At 38.9% G+C, this 25,714-nt stretch overlaps 1 protein-coding gene across 2 annotated transcripts in view; it reads left to right on the top strand.

Moving 5' to 3' along the window:
* MAPK14 (mitogen-activated protein kinase 14) overlaps positions 1–25,714 on the top strand; it is a 76,156-nt gene that overhangs the window by 34,888 nt on the left and 15,554 nt on the right. For both annotated transcript variants that reach the window (XM_005890507.3, XM_005890506.3), the window contains exons 4-8: positions 11,938–12,049; positions 12,827–12,856; positions 13,172–13,219; positions 15,761–15,875; positions 16,435–16,506. In XM_005890507.3, the coding sequence (XP_005890569.1) occupies positions 11,938–12,049; positions 12,827–12,856; positions 13,172–13,219; positions 15,761–15,875; positions 16,435–16,506 (377 nt within the window). The remainder of the gene's footprint in view (positions 1–11,937; positions 12,050–12,826; positions 12,857–13,171; positions 13,220–15,760; positions 15,876–16,434; positions 16,507–25,714) is intronic.

The following is a 25,714-nucleotide window of genomic DNA, read 5'->3' as shown; positions in this document are numbered from 1 at the left end:
ACATGGGGCAGTAGTGCTCTCACATGCCCAGGTTGCACATGTGTGAGTGCACAATAGATTCCAGAAGGTGTTGTGGGAGTTGCTCCTGTGTGAGTTCTCTGTTGTTCCTTTCCCGAAATCTGAATTAGCATACCTCCCTCTGGTCCCCAATTCACAGATAGGCTATACCATACAAGAGAAGGAACACCTCGAATTCAGAGTTACATGTTTTGTCCTATTGAAATTTTGGTATTTCTGGAAAGGATGACTGTTGTGAGAAATTGCAGACCCTGGCTGCCCTTCCACAGCCTCTACTCTCTGTTGACGCCAGGGATGAACTTAACTCCACCCATCCTGAGTTCAGTTTCTCCTTCCCTTATCCTAGGCCAAGTGCCCATTTCCCAGAGAGCAAGCTTGGCAGGTGGGGGAGATATACTATGTTTGAGCTTGTGTGTTCTGTCTAATGAAAGGGGAAAAGAAATGTAGAATATTAAATAGAGAAGGAGGAAAGGTAACAAAAAATTTCCCACCACTTGAGGTTAGTTTAAGGAATGTGATATGACTGAGAGTAGACGGTGAGAAAAGGGGAATCTGGTCTAAGTGCAAGAACTCCCACCCACATTAACCTTGATCCTGCTGATGAAAGTTTGAGACTCGAGCAAAGGAAGGGAAAAAAAGATAATAACTAAGAACATCTGTGCTTCCTGAGCCCTGCTTGACATTACTATAAAGCCTCCTTACTGGGTGCTACCCCGGCAGGGGCATGTGTGTTGCAAGTTGTTGAGTCCTGCTGTAGACTGTGCTTGGAGAAGAGAATATTGCAACTGCTTTTTTTTTTTCTTTACATTAATTAATTTTTACTTTTTTGAGGAATTAATTTTTTAGAGCAGCTTTAAGTTTACCACAAAATTGAGAGCTTTCCCCATTATCAACATCATTCAACGAGAATGATATATGTATATATATATATATTTTTTTTTTTTTTTACCAAGAATGAAGCTATTTGACGCATCATAATTACCCAGAGTTCATAGTTTATTGTAGGAGTCACTCTTAGTATTGTACGTTCTATGGATTTAGACAAATGTATAATGTCATACCATTATAATATGTTACAGTATATTCTCACTGCCCTAGGAATGATGATTTTTTTATATTCTACGTGTGGAAAAATTGCTAAAGTATTAATAATATACTTGGAAAACATTTGAATCAGGATTGAGCTCCAGCTCAAAATGTTAGGTGTGATGAGGATTGACTTTTTTCTTTTTTTAAGAAAGGAATTGATTTGTTGACCTGGGCTAATGCTGTATTTTGCCTCTCTCAGGCATATGAAATTGGATTACGAGCCTGTTTTCCCTGTGTCAACAAGCATATAAGGCTTGTGTCTTTGAGAGGTTAAGTTTTATCCATTGTAGGGCCTGTTGGCTCTTTTATCCTTTTGAAGGCCCATTGACTACAAGCATACCCATTGAACAGAAGTTGCATTTATTTCTTCATTCATTCAACAAACACCAAGCAGGAATGTATTCTTTCTACTTAACGGGAGCTAGGTTCTATTTACTTATTAATTTCCAGCTTTATTGAGATATAACTGCAATACAACACTGTGTGATTTGGGTCATGATTCTTTATAAACAAGATCTTAGTTCACCTGTCAGGGGCAAATCTCAGTACTGTGTGTTGAGTGTTAGAACAGGGCTCAGGATAATCAGAAACACTGGTCTTTTCCCTGATGAAATCACAATCTTGTTGGGGAAATAAGTTAAAGACACTTTTGGAACCAGTTTAACAGTTGGCTATAAGACCTTGGACAGGTCACTTTGCCTCTTTGTGTCCCAGTTAATGTCTGTAAAAGGATGAAAATTGGGGGGGTTCACTTCTGAAGTGTTTTCAATCCCAGAGAATCCGTGAAAATATAATGATGAACCTAAAGGATATCTTTTGGGAAATGTTTCATTGTTATCTTTTTATGATGTATGTATCACTGAGAAAAAAATTAGTGCTCTTTTAAGACTGTGGTTATTTCAGTGTTTTCCAAAGTCATTTTGGAATTTGCACAGGAGGTCAAACATCTTCACTGACAGTTGCAGAGTGTGCAAATTTAAATACTTTGAGAAAACTGGTATATCGTAGGCTCAGTGTTATGCAACACAGTACCTGCACTTCCTAAACGCATTCAAATGCACATTAAAATAGCGTAAACGAAGACTGAGGCTCAAATGATTCTGCAGGCTGCTGTGTTTAGAGCAGACAGTAATTTTGAACAAGAATTTTCTGTGCTAATTAAAATCTCTATTTTGCATATTTATAGTTGGCTTTAAATCTTGTGTTATGTGTATTTGTCCCTTTACATTTCAGTTAGCACTTTACATTTATCATACACTTCAACTTGTTCAGTTCAGTTCGGTCGCTCAGTCGTGTCCGACTCTTTGCGACCCCATGAATCGTAGCACGCCAGGCCTCCCTGTCCATCACCAACTCCCAGAGTTCACTCAGACTCACGTACATCGAGTCAGTGATGCCATCCAGCCATCTCATCCTCTCTCGTCCCCTTCTCCTCCTGCCCCCAATCCCTCCCAGCATCAGAGTCTTTTCCAATGAGTCAACTCTTCACATGAGGTGGCCAAAGTACTGGAGTTTCAGCTTTAGCATCATTCCTTCCAAAGAAATCCCAGGGCTGATCTCCTTCAGAATGGACTGGTTGGATCTCCTTGCAGTCCAAGGAACTCTCAAGAGTCTTCTCCAACACCACAGTTCAAAAGCATCAATTCTTCGGCGCTCAGCCTTCTTCATAGTCCAACTCTCACATCCATACATGACCACTGGAAAAACCATAGCCTTGACTAGACGGACCTTTGTTGGCAAAGCAATGTCTCTGCTTTTGAATATGCTATCTAGGTTGGTCATAACTTTTCTTCCAAGGAGTAAGCGTCTTTTAATTTCATGGCTGCAGTCACCATCTGCTGTGATTTTGGAGCCCAGAAAAATAAAGTCTGACACTGTTTCCACTGTTTCCCCATCTATTTCCCACAAAGTGATAGGACCAGATGCCATGATCTTTATTTTCTGAATGTTGAGCTTTAAGCCAACTTTTTCACTCTCCTCTTGCACTTTCATCAAGAGGCTTTTTAGTTCCTCTTCACTTTCTGCCATAAGGGTGGTGTCATCTGCATATTCAACTTTTTACTGAATTTTAAATTTCTAGTTATTTAGGCACCCCACATACCTTCATCTGTAAGACTGTACTTTTGAGAAGGGAATAATAAATAGGTGGTGAGTTATGATCGTTAGAAGCGATGTTCAGTCACGGAATCTGATAGACCTGGTGTTTGGAAAATGTGGAGTTAGAAGATGAGTCCACCAAGTTGTTCTTGACTGCCATGTGATGTGGTTGTACAGATTACAAAATTTTATAAGATATAGCTAGATATTTTTAATGATTAGATATCATTTGGACATTTCTGTTTGCTTCTTGATGGTAATATTTGGCAGGAGGTGGCATGCATATGCCTTAGTGAAGTCACTCAGTTGTGTCCAACTCTTTATGACCTTATGGACTGTAGCCCACCAGGCTCCTCCATCCATGGGATTTTCCAGGCAAGAATGCTGGAGTGGGTTTAGCCATTTCCTTCTCCAGGGGATCTTCCTGACCCAGAGATCGAACCCGGGTCTCCCGCATTGTAGGCAGACTCTTTACCGTCTGAGCCACAAGGGAAGCCCTGTATATGCATTCTGCATTCTGCAAATATTTACTTGCCAATAGAAATCCAGAATCTTGAAATAGCCAAGTCTTTGCATACTATTTTCTGCCATTCCCCCCCTTATTTTACAGCTTCCCATCCAGGGTTTGTTACTCCCCTTGTTACAGTTCCTTATCTCTCTTGGTGAAAAGGTGTGGAAGTGAGATTTTCGATTCTACTGTGATTTAGCAGAAGACCTATAACAGGGTCAGTCAGCAGCCATTGTTTTAGTGAAAGCCAATGGACAGATAATTACCTAGTTTATTTAGCCATGATTGCTCAACTACTAGGTGCAGCCTTTTATATCAGTGTAAAAGTTGCTGATTATACTGAATAGGTAAAGGACATTTCTAGATTTATATTTAAGTATTCATTCTCTGGAGAATGTAGCAAATAAAATAGACATGATCCTTGATGATAGATTGAGACTCTTGTTAATTGGAGAGAAGAGCAGTTTAAATGACCAAACAAAATAGAGGGTGGAGGTTCTGAAAGATCCTGCATGATTTTTGCTCCTGTACACTCTCTGACCTCACCCAGTACTTTCCCCACTCACTCTCTCCATTCCAGCCGCTCTGGCTTCTCTATTCTTCCCTGAATACAGACATCCACATTCTCGGTAGGACCTTTGTCCGGCTTTCTAGTGTTGACTTGAAACACTCTCCCCACATATCCACATGACTGGCTCCTTCATTTCCTTCAAGACTCTATGAAAGGTCATTTCATCAGAAGCTTTTTTCCCCCTCACCATCCTAGCTGAAATACTACACTGTCGGGGCCTACTCCTTATGCTGCTTGTTCTTAGCAAATTTTATCATCATGTGTTCGTTATTCTCTGTCTTCTCCCTCTAGCTTGTAAGTTCTATTATTAGAGCAGGGAGTTTATTTTCTTTCTTGTTCAGTCTTTGGTAGTTATAAATTTTCAGAAGTTGAGAGAGATGAACTGAATTATTTAATACCACAAATAAAATTGTACATATCTTAATTCTTTTTGGCTCTATTTCTAACTACATTTTTATTGATCGGAGCTCTATTACTTGGATATTTGCTGACCCTTCTTGAATAGACACGATGTCAAAACTAAAGGCCTTTAGTTGCATATGGTCTCATTAATAAGATGAAGCATTAAATGCTTACCTACAATAACTTAAAAGGACAAAGTCAAATTGGCCATGTCATAGCAGTGTACAGGGTATTAAGTGATCTCAGACTATGAGAGAACCTTAGTGGAGGAAAACCTCTAAAGAAGGTAATAACTGTATTTGAAGAAACAGATGAGTAAGGATTTTATGTAGAGCTTGAAGTATATTCCAGATAGTCAAAGAAGGAAATGTGTAAATTATACAGAAAAAAGAGATTTCTGTGAAATGGAGACAATTAAAGGAGTAGATAACCCTTAATTTTTCTTTTGTACTTGAATAAAAATTGTTACTAAATTCTGATTTTGTATGTGTGTGTATGTGTGTAGCAGAGGAGAGTTGTTTTCCTAATTTGACTGATTGGCATTGTTGGCTTGGAAATAGTGCTTTCCTCCATCACTGAAAGAAATTCCTAGCCCAGTGGCTTGAACTTACAGAAATACTTATTCTTTGAAAATAGGTTGAGTGCTCAAGATAGGTAATACAAGAACAGAAGCAACCTGGGAGAAAGATGAATGAGTTATCTGTGTTAACAGTTATATTTGAAATTTATATCCTTATCAGAGAGGTCTACTAAAATGAGCATAGAGAGTTGGTAAAGCATGTAGGTGTCGTCACAGACTCACCTTTGAAATCTAAACAAATTATACATCCTTTAAGAAAATACCGTTCCGTTTTTGTCTGATACAATCAGTAAGATGCCCTCTTTTTCTCAGATTAGCTGTTGAAAAAGGTAAAGCAGCTTCAAGGTCTGGCTTTTAGTTTGAGACCCTCAAGAAAACTTTCCCTAATTAATTGCTTCATAATCCTGGGTTGTAGCCCTCCCCTGTGTGTTCTCCAGCTCCTTGATGCCGCCTTTTATAGTTCTAATCATGCTCTATTACATGTGTATATAGGCCTTCCTCCTATCTAAATTCTGTATCTTTTCCACTGTTAATACTCCCAGTGCTCGACAATAAGGATTTGTTCATGGAGCAGTTGAACGAATGAATAACCTTGTGCTTTCTAGTTTATGACTCGTTGGCAATCTAGTTGTCTGAATTCATGCCCAGTGCATTCTCTTTTGACTAACTTTTTTGTTTTATCCTGGAATATAGACCATACGGTAATATTTTGAGTCTGGTTTGTTTGTTGCAGGTAATGTAGGGGGCACCTTTCAGTAATCTCCATGTCAAATGAGGAGAGTAGTTTGTTGTGAAATAAACTGGCTAAGCTGCCTACCTGGCTGCTGGTGCTTTTACCCCTTACATTAGAAGAGTCTGGTCTGTTTACCAGATAAGATCTTTGGCATGAGTATCTCAGTAAGATATGCCCTTTCCTGGTCTTACTAGTAATGCTATATGAGTTGTTCTGGGTCATTCAATTCAGTGGTAATTGAGTGCCTGACATCTGCTAGACAATGTTTTTAGGTACTTTAGATACTACACAAACAAAAAAGAGCCCTGTCCTCCTTGAACATTGTACAGATAGATAGCAATAAACAATGAGCATGTAAGAGGAAATTGGATAGCATTTAGCAGGCAGTAATGCTGTGGACAAGAAGAAAAGTAGAACAAGGAAGAGGGATTATCGGGCATGTGAGGGCAGGGGGCAGAGACAATTTTCAAAGGGGTGGTAAGGATAGACCTCATTGAGAAGGTGAATTTTAAGGAAAATTTGAAGAAGTACAAAAACTAGACTTGTACATATGTGGGAGAAGAGCATTCCAGGCAGAGGGACGAGCCAGTGCAAAGGTCCTGAGGCAGAAGACTGCGTGCTGTGTTGGAGTTGCAGCAAGGGGACCTGCATGGCTGGAGTAAGGAGGCCAGTGTGGAGCTAAGTGAGCGCAGGGGAGAGAAGCAGATGAAGAAAGGAGAAAGATTACTGGGAACAAGATCCTGGTTCATGTATGGGTTTATCTGCCGCTGAAAGGAATTTTGTCTTTAAGTGAAAGAGAAGCCTTTTGAGAAGAGTGAGATGATCTGTTTTTCATTTTTATAGAATCACTCTATCTGCTCTTTTCATCCAAGAGTCATTGGATGTATTTCAGAAGCATGTCATTACAAATTGTCAATCTTTATGATTATTTTAAATACTTTGTTTTAATATGGATATGCTTCTTTTCCTTTCTGATAATTTCTTTGTCAAATAGGGCCAACAGAAGTAGAAATGCCAAACTATAGATTTTTTTCTGCATAGTTTCTTTCTGATTGTATTATGCTTTAAAGGCGGGGGAGTGGGGGCAGTAGAGTAGGAGTCTTCACAGTTGTATGTTTTCCAAGAAGTGATTAATAAATGAAGCTCTGCAAAGGGTGCTGTCTAGAGTACTGGAAACCGCTTATTGTAGAGTTCTGCCTTTTTGTTGTTATAGTACATTTTACTTGGAGAAGTGATCATTTATGCTTTTTGTAGTTTAAGTTTAAAGGAGACTATCTTCCCAAGAAAAGTGGCAAGCAGAATTTGTATCATCAGGCTGTGAAATCATATTTTCAGCCTTCAGCCTAATAAAGTCCTACTTACTTAATTCCTTTTTAAATGTGGGGGAACTAGATAGCTTTCCAGCTGTTGGTTGGATTTAATTATTGGAAGTGTATGAACACCAATGGGGCTTCCCAGGTGGCGCTTGCCTGCCAATGCAGGAGATGTAAGAGACACAGGGGTTGGGAAGATCCCCTGAAGGAAGGCATGGCAACCCACTCCAGCATTCTGCCTGGAAAATTCCCACGGACAGAGGAGCCTGGTGGGCTATAATTCATAGGGTCACAAAGAGTCAGACATGACTGAAGCCACTTAGCATGCACACGTGCATGAACACCAACAATAATAGGCACGTCTTGACTAAAATGTAATTAAATTTGCTTCCCAGGGACTAATAGTGTAGAAAGTATGTGGCATCTATTAATGCTCCTTTGGGATTGACTTATTTAAAATGTGCCTACCTACATTTTCGTCACACTCCCTTGTTCACTGCTTTTAAAAGTTGACGTGTCTTCCATAAGCATTCGGTAACTTTTCATGACACTTGCTTTTGTCCACTGTTGCAAAATTTATTTCGAAAACCTTGCTGTATGTGATGAGTTGGAAGTTGACAATTGGTTGTCCCGGATTGGTCTTCTGGGCTTCATGGAAGCAACATGTAGTGATTAGGTTAGTTCCTGCCAAACAGGTCTGCCATGAATAATGTGGTTCAGTTGGTTTGACTGGAGCCTAGGAGCAATGTTTGACAATTATTACTGTATAGACTGATTAACCTTATGTACTTACATAATGTCTTGACAGTCTCTTGCTGTCTGGAAATTTTAGTGATAAAATGGATGCGGTCTCTGATGGGAGGGCATTTAAAGGGAATTACATGGTGGTGGAATATTCCAACCAAAAGCATACGCTCTCTCAGGCTGTGCAGTCAGTGGTCTTCTGACTATATAGAATTTCTTGAGTTGTTGGTAACTATTTAAACACAATACTTAGACTTAAAATTACTCTTTGCTTTGGTAATACTGCTTAACACCTGTCTGAACTAGCACTGCCAGTGTAGACTTAAGATCTTTAGGTTTTATTTCAAGACAAATTAAGATAGACTCTAGAGAGAATCACACAGAACAGCATTTCTTCTGTTTACCTTTTCTCCTCAAAAATAAAATATTTTTGAAAGTTGAAAGAATAACCCTCTCACTATTCAGTGTCATAAAATGTAATTATTTGCAAAACAGTCTTATAAAACAAAAGTTGGATTCCCTTTTCCTTAACCTAAGCCTTGCAAATTTTTATAATTGGTATTATGGGTATGGTAACTATTATCCCAGATTTTCTGAGGGAAATCTTGATTCCACAGTATTAACCAGTTTTTCGCAGTGTTCTCATATTTGCTGGGTTGTGTATCAATCTGGGATTAAAAATACAGTGATTGATTAGGATGCTATGTTATGCTAAGTCACCTCAGTCATGTCTGACTCTGTGTGACCCCATAGACGGCAGCCTACCAGGCTCCCCTGTCCCTGGGATTCTCCAGGCAAGAACACTGGAGTGGGTTGCCATTTCCTTCTCCAATGCATGAAACTGAAAAGTCAAAGTGATGTCGCTCAGTCGTGTCCGACTCTTAGCGACCCCATGGACTGCAGCCTACCAGGCTCCTCCGTCCATGGGATTTTCCAGGCAAGAGTACTGGAGTGGGGTGCCATTGCCTTCTTTGGATTGATTAGGATAGAATATTGCAATATTTGTATAACTTAAATCATTCTCTTGACTTAAATTCTGTGTCATCTAGAAGAACTTGGAGGCTGTATGGGCTGTGATTTAAGATCATGGTCTTTGAGATCAGACCAGTTTTGGATTCAGCCCCTGACATGACCTCTCTTTTAACCTTGAACAGATAATATATACTTGTTTTGTCTGTGTTTCTTCCTCTACAAAATGGTAATACTAATAAAACTTACAGAGTTGTTGGGAAGAGTGTATGAGACACAGGCATAATAAATAGTGGTTGGCATGGAATAAGCACTAATGCATTTGGTTATGTTATGTTGAGCTTGGAACATCCCTTAAGTCAGAACAACCTTTATGAAAACATTTCAAAACATCCAGCATAGTTTAAATGACGTTTAGAGTTATCTTTGCTCAAGGCAATATAAACAAACATGCAAGTTTTAAAAATATGAAGTGCTGGACTTCCCTGGTGGTCCAGTGGTTAAGAATCTGCTTTGCAGTGCAGGGGACATGGGTTCGATCCCTGGTCCGGAAGATTCCACATGCCTCCGAGCAGCTAAGCCTGTGCACCACAACTACTAAACCTGTGCTCTGGGGCCGTGTTCTGCAAGAGAAGCCACCACAGTGAGAAGCCTGCACACCGCAGCTAAAGAGGGTAGCCCTCGCTTGCTGCAGTGAGAGAAAGCCCACACAGCAACAGAGATCCAGTTCAGCCAGAAATGCAAGAAATAAATAATTAAAAATCTTTAAATATATATATATATATGAAGTGCTAAAATCTTAAGGTTACATCTATGCTAAATCCTATTACTCTTCATGAAATTGTGAACTGACCATAATAGCTGAACAGTGAAATTAAGAAATAGGAAAAAAGAATTCTTGTTTGAGGAAAGAAAGTAATAAATATAGTGGGGTGTGTGTGAAGACAGGTCATACACATATATAGCCATGTAAGGCATTAATAGTATATTTAAATTGCTGGCTTGGTTTCTTTTCTTCCAAATTTATCAAAAATAAAAATGGAATTTGCTGGTGTTCCAGTGGTTAGGACTCCACGCTTTCATTACCAAGGCCCTGGGTTCAGTCCTTGGCTGGGGAACTAAGATCCTGTAAGCCATGTGGTGGCCTAAAACAAACAGACAAAAATAACATATTAAAAAAAATAGTAATTGAAGAGAAATGAAATCAGACTCTCTTTTAATAGCTCAGCTGATATACATTCCGCCTCAGGAATGGGTAACGATTCTTCTAGTAGATAAAACCTAACCGAATTTTTAAAAATTCCACTTGTTTAGTACTAAGTGTGGTTTTTATGTTCCCACAGCAGTGTGATACAGTAATGAGTGGGTGGGGCACTGCATCTAGAATATCTGTGGTAAACCTGTTGGGCTTGAATGTCATCATTCCCTAATCCTGTGACGTGAGGACAGGATGAAAAATATGCAGCGCCGCACCTGTGAGGAGAAACTAGAACGTCTGACTGCCTTGTAGATAAAATATTTCATTAAAGTAAGTGCAGGAATATTGTCAGTGGCCAGCATCCTTTTTCCAGTCATTCCTAAAAAAGAAGAGTTATAATTTGAAAATTTAAAGATATTTTTTTTTTTTTTAACCAAAGTGTAGTTGATTTACAATGTTGTGTTAGCTTCTGGTATACAGCAAAGTGATTCAGATATATATAGTAGTTTGTATCGGCTAATCCAAAAACTCCTAATTTATCCTTCCCCCCCCTGCCTTTGGTAATCATAAGTTTGTTTTCTATGTCTGTGAGTCTGTTTCTGTTTTGTAAATAAGTTTATTTGAAGATACTCCTATTTTAGACCCTGCAATATGAAGTGGAAAATGTAACAGTGGATTTAAAAATATGGCCATGCATTTAGTTATAGCGTACATTTCTCATGCAATAATATTGTTTTTAAGAAAACTGATGCAAACATGGATATCATTCCAATCTCCATCTTCTCTTTTTTTCTTTAATAATTACTTTTATTTTTGGTTGCACTGGGTCTTTGTTGCTACACTAGGACTTTCTCTACTTGTGGTGAGCAGGTGCTGTTCTTCGTGGTGATACACAGGCTTCTCGTTGTAGTGGCTTCTCTCGGTGTGGAGCACAGCCTCTAGGCATGCAGGCTCTGGTAGTTATGGCTCACAGGCTTTAGTTGCCCATAGGATGTGGGATCTTCCTGGGCCAAGGATCCAACTCGTGTCCCCTGCATTGGCAGGCAGATTTTCATCCACTCTACCACCACAGAAAGTGTGAAAGTGTTAGTCATTCAGTCGTGTCTGACTCTCTGTGACCCTATGGACAGTAGCCCGCCAGGCTCCTCTGTCCATGCTATTCTCCACATAAAAATACTGGAGTAGGTTGTCATGCCGTTTTGCCATACCCTTCTCCAGGGGATCTTCCCAACCCAGGGATCGAACCCAGGTCTCCTGCATTGCAGGCAGATTCTTTACCAACTGAGCCACCAGAGAAGCACCCGCCACCACGGAAGTCCCTGCTTTTTTTTTTCTCTTGTCTTTAGAGAACCTAGGAAAAGATGGCAAGTTGGAACAAGTATAAAAATTTTTAGAAAAATAGATGACAGGCAGTAAAGTTAGAACAGTGATGTTGAAAATGAGCCCTCCATCAATAGTTACTAAGCTTTTAGCTGTCACTGTGGTACTTATTGGAGAAGGAAATGGCAGCCCACTCTAGTGGTCTTGCTTGGAGAATCCCATGGACGGAGAAGCCTGGTAGGCTGCAGTCCATGGGGTCGCACGGAGTTGGACACGACTGAAGCGACTTAGCAGCAGCAGCAGTGGTACTTATTGAGTGGACTTCTGATAGTCTTATGAAGATCAGAGCTTCCTTAAGGTTCTGGATTATTGTATAACTCTCCATTAATTTTTAGGTACCTGGTGACCCATCTCATGGGGGCAGATCTGAACAACATCGTGAAATGTCAGAAGCTTACAGATGACCATGTTCAGTTCCTTATCTACCAGATTCTCAGAGGTCTCAAGGTACAGACTAATAATTTTCAGAAATGAATTCTCCCTCCTTCCCTTCTATTTAGGGCTTAAGGGAAAACAAACAAGACTTTTCTCATGGAAGATTTAAAATACGATAATCACAAGTACAATCGTAGTATAATGAACCCCTGTGTTTACTCAGCAACCACAATTACCAAAATACAGCTAATCTTGTTCCTTTCCTATTCCCCTAAACCCTGGATTATTTTAAGGCAAGTCTAGACCTCATATCGGTCCACCCCCTTGATACTTCTATATAGGCATGTCTGAGAGTTAAGGTCTCTTCATTACATCTAAACAGTAATAATAATTTCTTGATATAATCTGATATCTGTTGAGTGTCATGTTGAAACTTTGAAAATATCCTCAAAGGGGTTAATTTGAGGGTTAAAAGGGGGGGCGGGTGGGAATATCCTCAAAGGGGTTAATTTAAAAACAGTGTTTTTAAATTAAACCCCCTTTAATATTTAGCAACTTTGAGTCCTTATTGTGCTCTAGAGCACCCACCAGAAAATAGGTTGAAAGCTGTATTTCACTCATACTCCAGCTCTATGAATAGAGTTGATGGTACAGAAATCATAGTTATGGTCAGAGTATAGACTACTGATAATTACTTGTTCTGATTTCTAATCCTGCTCTTAATCCTAGCATTATTGACTCATAAAAAAGTAAAAATGCACTTCAGATATGTCATATAATATGATACGAGGTTGGAGATAACTTTTTCTTTCACTGATTATTTTTGTGTGTGTGTGTGCTTTTTCACAGTATATACATTCAGCCGACATAATTCACAGGGTAGGTATTGTATTTTGATTACATTATTGGGATGGTCAGTGGGGAGATAGCAAGATCCTAGTCTAAGTATTTTAGCTATTGAAATATTGACTGATTGCAACTTTACTCTAGGTTTAAACTAAGTAAAGAAAGAGGATGTATAGGTTTTTTGTTTTGTTTTACCTATTTAAGGCTAATTAGAACTAGGTAGTGACTATAGAATGGAAATTGTTTGTAGCTGGATCAAGTCTTTTATGTTTAGCTCTTCATCATTACCTTTAGGGAGAGAATTCATCAAGCATCATAAAGTTGATCCTGTCCTCTCTTGCTTCCTAGGACCTAAAACCTAGTAATCTAGCTGTGAATGAAGACTGTGAGCTGAAGGTAGGATGAAGTGACACTGGTAATTGTTTGTTTCACTTTGTAATTATATGTTTGACTAGCCAGGCAAATTTATAAAGGGAATGAATTTATAAAGCCATGACTTTTTATCTGGAACTTCATATTATATTGTCCTTAGGAATATCATTAGACTTTGAAATTTAAACTGGAGATTTATTTAGTAAGCTTTAGTTTGAGTGATATTGAAGGTAGTATCAGGTATCTTGTTTTCATTCTAAAATGAAGTTAAATTAGAAATTTAATATATTAGTGATAAAAAAGGAGAATTATAGTATGAATATCAAGAAAGCAGTCCTCTTGAGATAAAGCTGGTTTTAGAAAAGGCAGAGGAACCAGGGATCAAATTGCCAACAGCCGCTGGATCATGGAAAAAGCAAGAGAGTTCCAGAAAAACATCTATTTCTGCTTTATTGACTATGCCAAAGCCTTTGACTGTGTGGATCACAATAAACTGTGGAAAATTCTTCAAGAGATGGGAATACCAGACCACCTGACTTGCCTCTTGAGAAACCTGTATGCAGGTCAGAAAGCAACAGTTAGAACTGGACATGGAACAACAGACTGGTTCCAAATAGGAAAAGGAGTACGTCAAGGCTGTATATTGTCACCCTGTTTACTTAACTTATATGCAGAGTACATCATGAGAGACGCTGGACTGGAAGAAACACAAGCTGGAATCAAGATTGCCGGGAGAAATATCAATAACCTCAGATATGCAGATGACACCACCCTTATGGCAGAAAGTGAAGAGGAACTCAAAAGCCTCTTGATGAAAGTGAAAGTGGAGAGTGAAAAAGTTGGCTTAAAGCTCAACATTCAGAAAATGAAGATCATGGCATCCGGTCCCATCAGTTCATGGGAAATAGATGGGGAAACAGTGTCAGACTTTATTTTTTTGGGCTCCAAAATCACAGCAAATGGTGACTGCAGCCATGAAATTAAAAGACGCTTACTCCTTGGAAGAAAAGTTATGACCAACCTAGATAGCATATTCAAAAGCAGAGACATTACTTTGCCAACAAAGGTCCGTCTAGTCAAGGCTATGGTTTTTCCTGTGGTCATGTATGGATGTGAGAGTTGGACTGTGAAGAAGGCTGAGTGCGGAAGAATTGATGCTTTTGAACGGTGGTCCTGGAGAAGACTCTTGAGAGTCCCTTGGACTGCAAGGAGATCCAACCAGTCCATTCTGAAGGAGATCAGCAGTGGGATTTCTTTGGAAGGAATGATGCTAAAGCTGAAACTCCAGTACTTTGGCCACCTCATGTGAAGAGTTGACTCATTGGAAAAGACTCTGATGCTGGGAGGGATTGGGGGCAGGAGAAGAAGGGGACGACATAGGATGAGATGGCTGGATGGCATCACTGACTCGATGGACGTGAGTCTGAGTGAACTCTGGGAGTTGGTGCTGGACAGGGATGCCTGGCCTGCTGCGATTCATGGGGTTGCAAAGAGTCGGACATGACTGAGCGACTGATCTGATCTGAAGAGAAAAAAAAAGGCAGAAACCCACTCTTTCAAAATAATTCAAACAAGAGATAATCTATAAAGAGCAAGCAGCTCTGGAATTTTTTTCTTTGTTTCATTTCTCATGTTACTCAATTATTTGGAAACAAAATTTACAATAAAATGCAACTTTTTAAGTGTACATATGAAAATTTTTATAGCTCTGTAACCAACACAATTATGATAAAGAACATATCCATCACTCCAGAAAGTTCCCTTGTGCCCCTTCCTAGCTAGTCCCCACCCCTCTACGCCTACTTTAGACGACCACTGATCTGCTTTCTGACACTAGATTTATCTTTTCTGGAGTTTCATACAAGTGGAATCATACAGTATTTTTCTGTGTGTGTCTGACTTTCGCTTAGTGCAGTATTATTGAGATCCATCTGTATTGTGTGTATCAGTAGTTTATTCCTTTTTGTTGCCAAGTAGATCCATTTTATGACTGTACTACAGTTTGTTTATCTATCACCTGTTTATAGACAGGGCTTCCTTGGTGGCTCAGCCATAAATAACCCACCTGTCAGTGCAGGAGACACGGGTTCAATTCCTGGGTCTGGGTCGGGAAGATCCCCTGGAGAAGGAAATGACAACCCAGTCCGGTATTCTTATCTGGGAAACACCATGGACTGAGGAGCCTGGCGGGCTGCAGTCCATGGGATTGCAAAAGAAGCAGAAACAACTTGGCAAGTAAACAAGACAACTGATAGACACAAGTGCTTTTCCCCTCAGAGCTGTGTAAAGCTGCTGTGACTATTCGTGTTCGTGTGGAACATATATTTTAATTGCTCTTGGATAAGTGCAAAAGCAGAGCATTTTTGTTTCATTTTTTTGTAATTTCATTTTTTTTTTTTTAAATTCTTGCTGTGTTCCCCATGCATTCTAAGCACGGACCAGGAAATATGTTATGCAGATGCTTTGTTGTTCTTGCTTTTTATTATGTACTACAGTTTTTTCTCTCCTGCTTTACAAGCCTTAAGAGTTGGACTGTTCAGTGCCTGATTGCTCTTTTCTCATTAGATCTTGGATTTCGGACTGGCTCGACATACAGATGATGAAATGACAGGCTATGTGGCCACCAGGTGGTACAGGGCTCCTGAGATCATGCTGAACTGGATGCATTACAACCAGACAGGTACTCCTTGAACTGGTTACTTAGGGCCTTATTGATACCATGTTAGGTATATTTGGGGTTCCCAGAAGTGGAGATGGGGGAGTAGGAGGGAACATTCTTTTTCTTCCCTCAGGAAACATTTAAGTCTACAAAAAGAGGATATTTCAGTTGCTCAGAGAAAGTAGGGTTTTTCAGACTCTGTGATTTAATTGGCTTTTTACTTATTTTGAACATATTCTTTCATATTCATATTCTACCTGAAGACATTGGGTTCATAATATTAACTTTCAATATTACTTGGGAGAATCCACCATTTCTACCAGTAAGAAACCTTTGCCCCTTTGTGAACAGCTTATTTCTCTTGCCGTAACTGTGTTTTGACCTAGCCCACCTATGAAGCCCTTTAATTTTGGTGAAGGTTTTAGCTTATTTATTTGTATAAAAATGTTGAGTATGAGTGTTGAACTTCAGATACCTTAAATATTAATTAGAGTGTTTCAGCCCCAGCTGTAGTTCATTTGTAGCCAAGTTTGATAAGAGTGACTTTGTATATACTTTTATTTCTCTTTAATTTTGCCAGTTGATATTTGGTCAGTGGGATGCATAATGGCCGAGCTGTTGACTGGAAGAACGTTGTTTCCTGGTACAGACCGTATCCTTTAAAAAGTTTTGGGTTCTTGTTTCTTGTCTGTATTTTAGTGTCCATGGAAGTGTATCGCTTTTACCTGTCTCTTGGAAGGACTTAACGTTACTTGTTTCTGTCGTCCATTGTGAGATCTGCCCTCCTGCAGAGTATCTTGCCTTGCCAAGAAAGAGGCTGCAATTTACTTTTATGATTTGGAAAAGTTCCTCATAATCTGGCAAACCTTTAAAATCTTTCATATGTCCCCTTTTTTGCTGCAGGTTCCTTATTAATCTTCCCACAGCCATTCTGCAACTGAGTATGTTGGTGAGAAGTTCTAAACCTCAATGACTGGTTTAGTCTGTCTGTACCAACACTCAGTGAGCACAAGATAACCATTTATAAATCAGGGATATCTTGCTTTTATATTTGGTTTATGTATTTAAAAGGCTGTATTTGGTTCTTGTAATGATACACTTGCTGACTTCTTATATTTGTTGCTTAAAAACAAATAAAATAAAATAAAAACAAAAACAAATAAAAGCAAGAAGATAAGGTCACCCTGTCGTGTACCTTTATCTCCCCTCAGCATGACTTTGTTTTTATCCCAGATTGTAGCCAAACCTTAATTTACTTCCAGATTTATTGTCTAGTCTATAGTTTATCACAACCCCTTTATTTTAGTCCCTTTTCTATCTGCTGCATGCCCATTTCACAGTTTAGTAATAATATCATCAAAATGTGATTTGTCGTAACCCTCATCAGTTCCACTTGGGGAAGATGTTTAGGCAAGAAAACATTTTTAAATTTATATCTAGAATTAGATCTGAAGATTTTTGTTAAATTCATTTACTCGCCCTCCACCAGTTTGGTTGAGCATTTAGAGATGCTGCCGTTTCCTGTGTTCTATCACAGTTAGAGACCTAAAAGCTGTTTTAGCATCTCACCTAAGCAGACACACTGAGTTTATAAACCAGAATGTCAGTTCACTGGCTTACAGTTGGGATCATACTTCTGGGGTGACTGTGATGTTCATTTCACCAATCCACGTATTCTAACTGTCTTCTGCTAGAATGTATTTTGCTAATGAACTGAAAATGAAAAGCCTCTTCCCTCAGCTGTCAATTTCCCTCTGAATATTACTGGATTGATACAGAGTATAATTTCCCTATATGGCTCACCTTATTCCTTCTCATCCCTGGATTCTAATTTTAATACCTAATGTTTCCCCTTTATCCTTTGTTTCATTTACCTTATACCTGTTTCTTAGAAATTTGACATACACATTATAGTCTAAGCTAAGAGAATGAGGGACAGTTTGTGATTTTCCTTTTCCTCTGAGTTGCATTCTTTACTCTGTCTTCCTGAGCATTCTGCTCTGATGTTCTTCTCTGTTCCTCTTGCCCCTTCCTTTCCTTTATTTCCGTATGTCCATCTACAGTTGGTCGCAGACACTCATACCTGCTCTCCACCAGTTTGGTTGAGCTGTCCAACCAAACTGTCCAACAAGCTGTCCACCACAAAGTGGTGGAGAGACACGGACAGTAAAGCATGCTAGTTAAGAGCACGTGTTCTGGAATCAGACTTCCAGGGTTGATATTACTTAGCTCTTTTACTTCCGGCCCTCTGACTTTGAGCCAGTTGTGTAACCTCAGTCTCTTGGTTTCCTTAACTGTAAAATGCTGATCATAGTACATACCTCATGTGAGAATTCAGTGAGATGACCTGGAAAGGACTGGGAGCAGGGCCTGCCAGTAGATGTTAGCCATCATCCTCATCAGTGATCTTTGGGAAGAGTTTCTCCCCTTCACCTTCCCACTTTATTGTCTACTTAAAAATCATTAAAGGCTGTGTTTTTTTGTTTTATTAAAGTTTTTTTAACAGCTAGTAAAGAATGGATCCCCTTGACAGGCTACTGGTATAAAGGTTTCAAAGCAGTTGTGATTGCCTTTGGTTCTGTCTCATTACAGGTGCCCATTGATGGATCAACCCTTTTAAAATGCTAACTTTTGGCCTCTGTAAGAAGTGTTCCTTTTTATGCATACTTCTTTTCCCTCTATGAGCTTTGGGAAGAAAACCTAGCATTTAAGCTTTTTACTAGGAGATTCTCTTTTTTAATACATGAGAATTCTTTTCAAAATTTTTATTTTAGTAATACACTGTTCCTTTTCTACTTGGTTCCTTTTCAGGCAGATGTTCTCCTGGATCAGGAAACTTGAATTTGGGAGATTTGTATTTGTAATATGTATAACTCCCTTCTTGTCAGTTGCTACCTGTGTGGATGTAGCTTTGATTGCCTGACAAGGGGAGAGGAAAGTGTTTTCTGTTACTTTTTCAAGTCCCCAGTTGATTCTACTATGCATCCAGTGTTGAGTACAACTAGAGTTTTAACCAAGTTGAATTTTAGTTTTAATCTTTCAGACTGAAAGTTACTTAGTAGTTTTTCCTCTTTTTTTTTAGGTACTGATGAGATAAAAGTTAAGAATCTAGAATTATCCACTTGGGGATCTAGAAAGATGCTAAGAAACATCTAGTTGGGCCCCCTGTTTTTATAGATGAGGAAGCTATAAGAACCCAGAAAAGATGGATACGAATGTATCTGACTCAGGTCTCCGTTTCTTTCCAATATTCTATCTGTTGCCTATTCTCCTAATTTCTAAAACTCATTCTCTTAAAACCTTTGCAGAATGTGCTGGCCCCACACACTCTTCTGTTGCTCAGAAAGGCACACAGCTACTGCCTATTTATGATTTTAAAATGCAGCTGAATGCCAAGGCAGCCTCTAGAGTTTGCTCTTTACTTGAGTACACAGTTCTCTCCCTGTTTTCCTCATTTATTATTCATCTTGCATTTGAAACTGGTGGTTTTAGCTTCTAGATAAGAACCATCTAATAGAACTTTCTGTGGTCTTACAAGTAGTTTATTTATATACTGTCCAGTATGGTGGTTGGTAGCTACCAGCCACATGTGGCTGTAGAACACTTAAAATGTGGCCAGTGGAACTTAGAAGCTGAATTAAAAATATTTTTGTAGTCAAGTGTTTTCACATATAATTTGCCACTTTATTTTTTTATTGTGGTAAAATAAACATAACATGAAATTTACCATCTTAATCCTTTTAAAGTATACAATCCAGTGGCACTAATTACATCCATAAATCTGTGCATCTGTCTATGTCCAAAACATTTTCATCGCCCCTAACAGAAGCTGTACCCATTAAACAAAAACTTCCTATTCCCTCTTATAGCCTCTCATTACCTCTCTTCTACTTTCTGTCTCTAAGAATTTGTTTATTCTAAAAATTTAATATTAAGTGGGCTCACAGAATATTTGTGTTCTTGTGTCTGAACTATTTCACTTAGCACGTTTTCAGGGCTCATCCATATTGTAACATGGATCAACCTTCATTCTTTTTTTATGATGAATACTATCCCCTGTGTGGCTATACCATATTTTATTTACCCATTCGTGTGCTTACAGACGCTCGGTTGTTTCCCCCTTTGGCTGCTGTGGGTAGTGCTGCAGGGAACACTGACGTGCAGCTACCTCTCTGCGTTCCCCCTGTCGCTTCTGTTGGCTGTATATCTAGGAGTGGAATTGCTGGGTCATGAGGTTACTCTGTGTGTAGCTTTTTTGAGGAGCAGAGCAGTCGTTGTTTGTCTCAGCAGTTTCACTGTTTTACATGCCCACCAGTGATGAATGGGCAGTTTCTCCGTATCTTCACCAACAGCTGTTTCTTCCTCCCTCCCTCCCTCCCTTCCATCCTGCTTTTTAAAATTATAGCCATCCTAGAGATACCAGGTGGAATCTCTTTGTGGTTTTAATTTGCATTTCCTTAATGACTAATGATGTTGAGTATCTTTTCCTATGTTTATTGTTGGTATGTCTTCTTTGGAAAAATACTTGTTTGAGACCTTTACCCACCTTTTACTTGGGTTGTCTTTTTGTTGTTGAGTTTTAGGAGTTCTTTATATATTCTGTAAATTAAGCCTTCTTCACCAGATATGCGATATGCAAATATTTTCTCCCATTTTGTGGGCTGTCTATTCATTTTTTTAATAATGTCGTTTGATGTACAAAGGTTTTTTTTAAATGAAGTTCCAATATATTTTTTCTTTTGTGTTCATGTTTTTGGTGTCATTTCTAAGAGTGTATTACCAAATTCAAGGTTGTGAAGATTTACTGCATTTTCTACTAAGAATTTTTTGTGTGTATCTCCTATATTTAGGTTTCTAGTTCATTCTGAGTTAATTTTTGTATGTGATGTGAGGTTGGGGTCCAGCTTTATACTTTTGCATATGGACATTCAGTTGTCCCAGGACCATTTTTTGAAGATTATTTTTTTTTCCATTGAATAGGTTAGGCACTCTTGTCAAAGATCAGTTCTATTCCATTGGTCCGAATATCTACCCTTATAGCAGTACCACACTGCTTTGATTATGGTAGCTTTATAGTAAGTAAGTAAGTCCTTCAACTTTGTTCCCGTTTTCAAGATTTTTTTTTTTTTTTTTTTTTTTGGCACTTTGGGCTCCCTTATAATTTTATATGAATTTGAGGATAGGCTTGAAACATGTCTACCAAGAAGGCTGAATTTTATTTATTTACCATTTTTGACTGTGCTGGGTCTTTGTTGCTGCACTGGCTTTTCTCTAGTTGCTGAAAGTGGGGCTACTCTTCGTGTTTGGGGGGGCTTCCCATTGTGGTGGCTTCTCATTGCAGAGCATGGGCTCTGGGGCATACAGGCTTCAGAAGTTACTGCCCATGGGCTTAGCAGTTGTGGCTCCCAGGCAGTAGAGCACAGGCTTAATAGTGATGACACATGGACTTAGTTGCTCTCTGGTGTATTTCTTTCAGTGATGTTTTATAATTTTCAGTGGACAAGTTTTTTACCTCTTTAGTTAAATTTATTTTTAGGTATTTTCCTAATGTCTGTAAGATGCTATTTTAAATGGAATTGCTTTCTTAATTTTCTTTTTGATTTGTTCAGTGTTGGTGTATAAAAAACACAACTGATTTTTATTTGTTGATCATGTACCCTGCAACTTTCCATAGTTGAAAGCTGAGAACTCTGGTAGCTTTCTTGTGGATTCTTTGGTTTTTCTACATGTAAGATCATGTCATCTGCAAATAGAGAGTTTTACTTCTTCTTTTCCAATTTAGATGCTTTTATTTTTTTCCTCTTATATAGTTTCTCTAGTGAGAACTTCCAGTACAGGGTTGAATAGCAGTACTGAAAGTGGGCAGCTTTGTCTTGTTCTTATCTTTCAGTCTTTCACCACTGAGTATAATTTAGCTCTGCATTTTTCATAAATACTCTTTATCATGGCAAGGAGTTCTATTCATAGTTTTATGAGTGTTGATCTGAATTTTAAATTTTATTAGATTTCATTTAGATTACATTAAAATTTAATCACGTGACTCTTGATATTTTATGCAGTTTTAGATCTCTGCAAGTCATCTTCCCATTCTACTTTTTTTCTCTCTTTTTTTTCCCCTCTGTGATTAGTCTTCTTGATAGAATCTTCTTTTGGGGTTACATGGCTTGCAGGATCTTAGTTCCCCAACTAGGGGATCAAACCCAGGCCCCAGCAGTGAAAGTACAAGTCCTAACCACTGGAGTCTAGGGAATTCCCAAGATTCCTTTGTTACTAGTTGTTAATAATCCTTAGCATTTCCCTAAAGAGATAAGATACACTAATTTTTGTCTTAAAGCTAATTATATTTAAGAGTGGAGCCCTTCCTCATTGGTCTAGTTGACTATATATCTCGAGTGGACACACCCGAGAGAACTTTATATTAGAAGAGAGTGAGGACCCAGAATGTGTTCTTCAGGTATAGTGCTAACTTATTTCGAAAGCCACTGGTTCTGAAAAGAGTAAGCCAGTTAGGAAATGTTATTACTCACGCTTAACAGTCTGCAGCCTACGGAAGAGAGAGAGTTTCATGACCCTATGACCTGTCAAATACTGTTTTCCCTTCCAGAGATCTCAGCCTTGGCTTACTATTGTTTTCCTTTTCTAGGTAATCAAATGAATTTCCTTCATGTGTAAAACTTTTCTTTGCTTCTTTCATTTTTATAGAAATGGCACTCTTAAGACATTAACTAAGATAATGGGGTTCTTGCCATCAGCTTGCTGCTCTACTCCATAATGAATTTTCTGTGTATCTGTTCCTTAATTCTAGTTCATTTATTTCTTCTTTTGATTTTTTTCAAACATTTTATGAACTACTTCAGACACACAAAAAGATAAGAAATAATAAATGAACACCTGTGTTTATGTAGCCCAGATTACAAGATAAAATATTGCCAGTAGAGCCAAAACTTTTGTATATCCCCCTTCCTGTCACAACTACCCCTCTCTTTCAGACGCTGGTTTCAAATAGTCTCTCATTAAAAAAAACAACAACACAGTTTTCCTTCAGACACCAAAAGCAAGTGTCCTAATGTTTAAGAAGAAAAATACTAGGTTACTTCTTGCCTTTTCTTTTCTAACTTGAGATTGTATTCCCCCATTTGAAAAGGCTGGAATTCTCAGGTTTCTCCACAAACCTAAAGCACCTTAAGAAATCTTCCATGTATGACAGTGAAAATGACTATTTGATGACTGAGAAGAGAAGGAAATAGGCTAAGTCCCATTCTGGTCCATCCTGTCTGTCACCAGGAGAATTTCCACAGGTCAGTGTTCCACCTTTGCCGCGTGGATTTTTTTTAAAACTGCTGCTCTTAAGCAGCCATAGTCTCAGGTTCTGCAAATGGTCCTTTTATTTATCTATTTTGATACCGCTTATGAGCAGCACTTTTTAAAAAATCCACGAGGCAAAGGTGGAACACTGACCTGTGAAAATTCTTCTGGTGACAGACAGGATGGACTAGAATGGGGCTTAGCTTACTTCTTAGTATCTTCAACTCTCTGGTTTACAGAAATCTCCTGGGAGTTGCCTAGACCATTTAGAAGTGAATAGACTATCTATCCCTCTTTTACTTTCCTTCCAAATAACCCATTACCCTTAGGTTTTTTCCCTCACCTACTCATTCTGACTACCTCTTACTTTTGTTACAGAGGACCTAAAGAGTAACCTTAGGCCTAAGTTGTTTAAGGAAGAATCAGGAGATTTATAATTAAAATTTTGACATTGTGATTATTACAATTAAAACACATTTTTAACTACCAGTAAAAAATATCTGCTATCTAGGGAAAAACGGGGTTAAACCTGGTAAGAAGGATGGCTTGCTGTGGAAATAACTAATTGTCATAATGTGGTAAGTTCTGCTTTGCTCTGCTTATATAGTTACCTGAAGTTCCTTCTGGCCTTAACTGCCTGGACAAATTGTAGTGGCCTTACTGTAGCTGGTATTATTGGAAGACTGACCTGTATTTCAGTGGATTTGCCAGCTCTTGGAGAACCAATGGTGATTTCTTCTGAAGTTTGCAGCTTTGACTTTCTTGATGCGCGTGCTTTTAGCTACTAAGTAGGCTTTTATTTCGCACTGTGTGTTTGCTAATCTCCTAAGTACCAACTGTCATGCTGTACCAGCGCTCTTTATCTGTAGCCCTTATGCTCTCATCGCGCTGTATTTGTATACTCTTTAGAGTGTAAACATTTCAGATGAGCATTTGCATATGAAATGAAGCAACTTTTCTTGACTGTTTTGTATATAGACTTCCCAGTAGAGTACAGTCATTCTAGATTTTTGAGGGCAAGACAGAGGGGTGGAGCTGCTTTGAAAAGTCTATTACAGGAAGACCTTTCCAGTTAATATTTATTGAGCTATTCAGTGGAAGGTGCTAAAGATAAGATGGTACCTGTCCTCCAAACCAGAATGATCATACTTAGCAGAACGTGAGTTACAGAAGTCGTTTGAATGAATGTCTGTTCTCTGCTTATAAAACAAGACAGAGTGAACAGATACTGTAATAGAGTATAAATAAGTTATGGAGAAGCAGCAGAGATTAATTCAAGCTCAAGATATGCAGAAGACTTCATGGCAGGCAGAGTTCTTGTTTGAGCAGGACTTTGAAAAGTAAATAAGAGAAAAGGTTTGCTAGGAGGGGAGAATGGAGGGTATTGCTGTTTATGACTTGGATAAATAAGGAGTTGGAAGCTTAAAAGTGCCTGGAATATTTGGTGTGAGTTGAAACATTGAGTGCATGAAGGAATAATAGTTTGAGGGGAGAGGCAGGAAAAACTCTTGATGCCAAATCAGCAAAGGCTGTGAACTTGAAGTTGAGGATTCAGGGCTTTATTCTTCAGCCCTGAGATTGTTTCTTACTGGCTGAGGTAGAAAAGGACATGGGGTCCCCCAAATCATTGCTCTCAAGACCACTGTGACCAGTAGGAGTAGCTTACTTTTCAGGTATATTGGGGTGAAGGTAAGACTCTTAAGAAACCCACAGCCCAGAGTCTTCCTCAGAGGGGGCATAAAACTTGAGACTCTAAAGTAGTTCAATTTCTTTCCTCAGTATTGAAATTTTAGCCTCCAGAACACATTGATTTTTGCCCTCTGCAAAGAAAAAACTTATCTCCTTTTTTTCTAATTCAGTTTTTATTTTATATTGGAGTATAGTTGATATATAATGCTATTCTCTACTGTTCTTAATTCAGAAATAACTTCTGTGAGTGGGCTCCCCTGTCCGTGTAATTCTCCAGGCAAGAATACTGGAGTGGGTAGCAATTCCCTCCTCCAGGGGATCTTCCCAACCCAGGGATCAAACCTGTGTCTCCTGCATTGCAGGCAGATTCTTTATCATCTGAGCCACCACAGAAGCCCTTCTGTTACAACAGAACCATACAGTTTCTGTTGTAACCACCCAGTTTTGCCACATAAGCTGAAAGCAGCCATAGACAGTCCATAAACGAATGGGCATGGTTGTGTTCCAGTACAGCTTGAGTTGCTGACTCTTGTCTAGAATTTTCTTGCATTTAAGCCAGTTTCATATCTGGAGGGGAAGAAAGAATAGGGCAAGTTATTATTGCGTAACCAATTCCTGTAACTCCGGCAGCTATGGCTCACAGTGGCCATTATCTTCTGCACTGTACTGCCTTCATATGTCTAATCGTAAACAGAAGTCTTTTCTTCCGTTCTCCCTCCTCTCCATCCTGCTGTACCTTCTCAAATATTTTGAGTGCTCAGCATGTAGCAGATGGTAGTCTGAGCGCTGGGGACAAGTGGTGAGCAGGCAGAGTCCCTCTCTCAGATCAGTGGAGGTGACAGTCAATAGCAAACAAAGCAGTTACA

This window comes from Bos mutus, chromosome 23, assembly GCF_027580195.1.
Source record: "Bos mutus isolate GX-2022 chromosome 23, NWIPB_WYAK_1.1, whole genome shotgun sequence".
In the NCBI taxonomy this organism is placed as follows: Eukaryota; Metazoa; Chordata; class Mammalia; order Artiodactyla; family Bovidae; genus Bos; species Bos mutus.
This window is presented reverse-complemented; position numbering and strand designations above follow the sequence as displayed.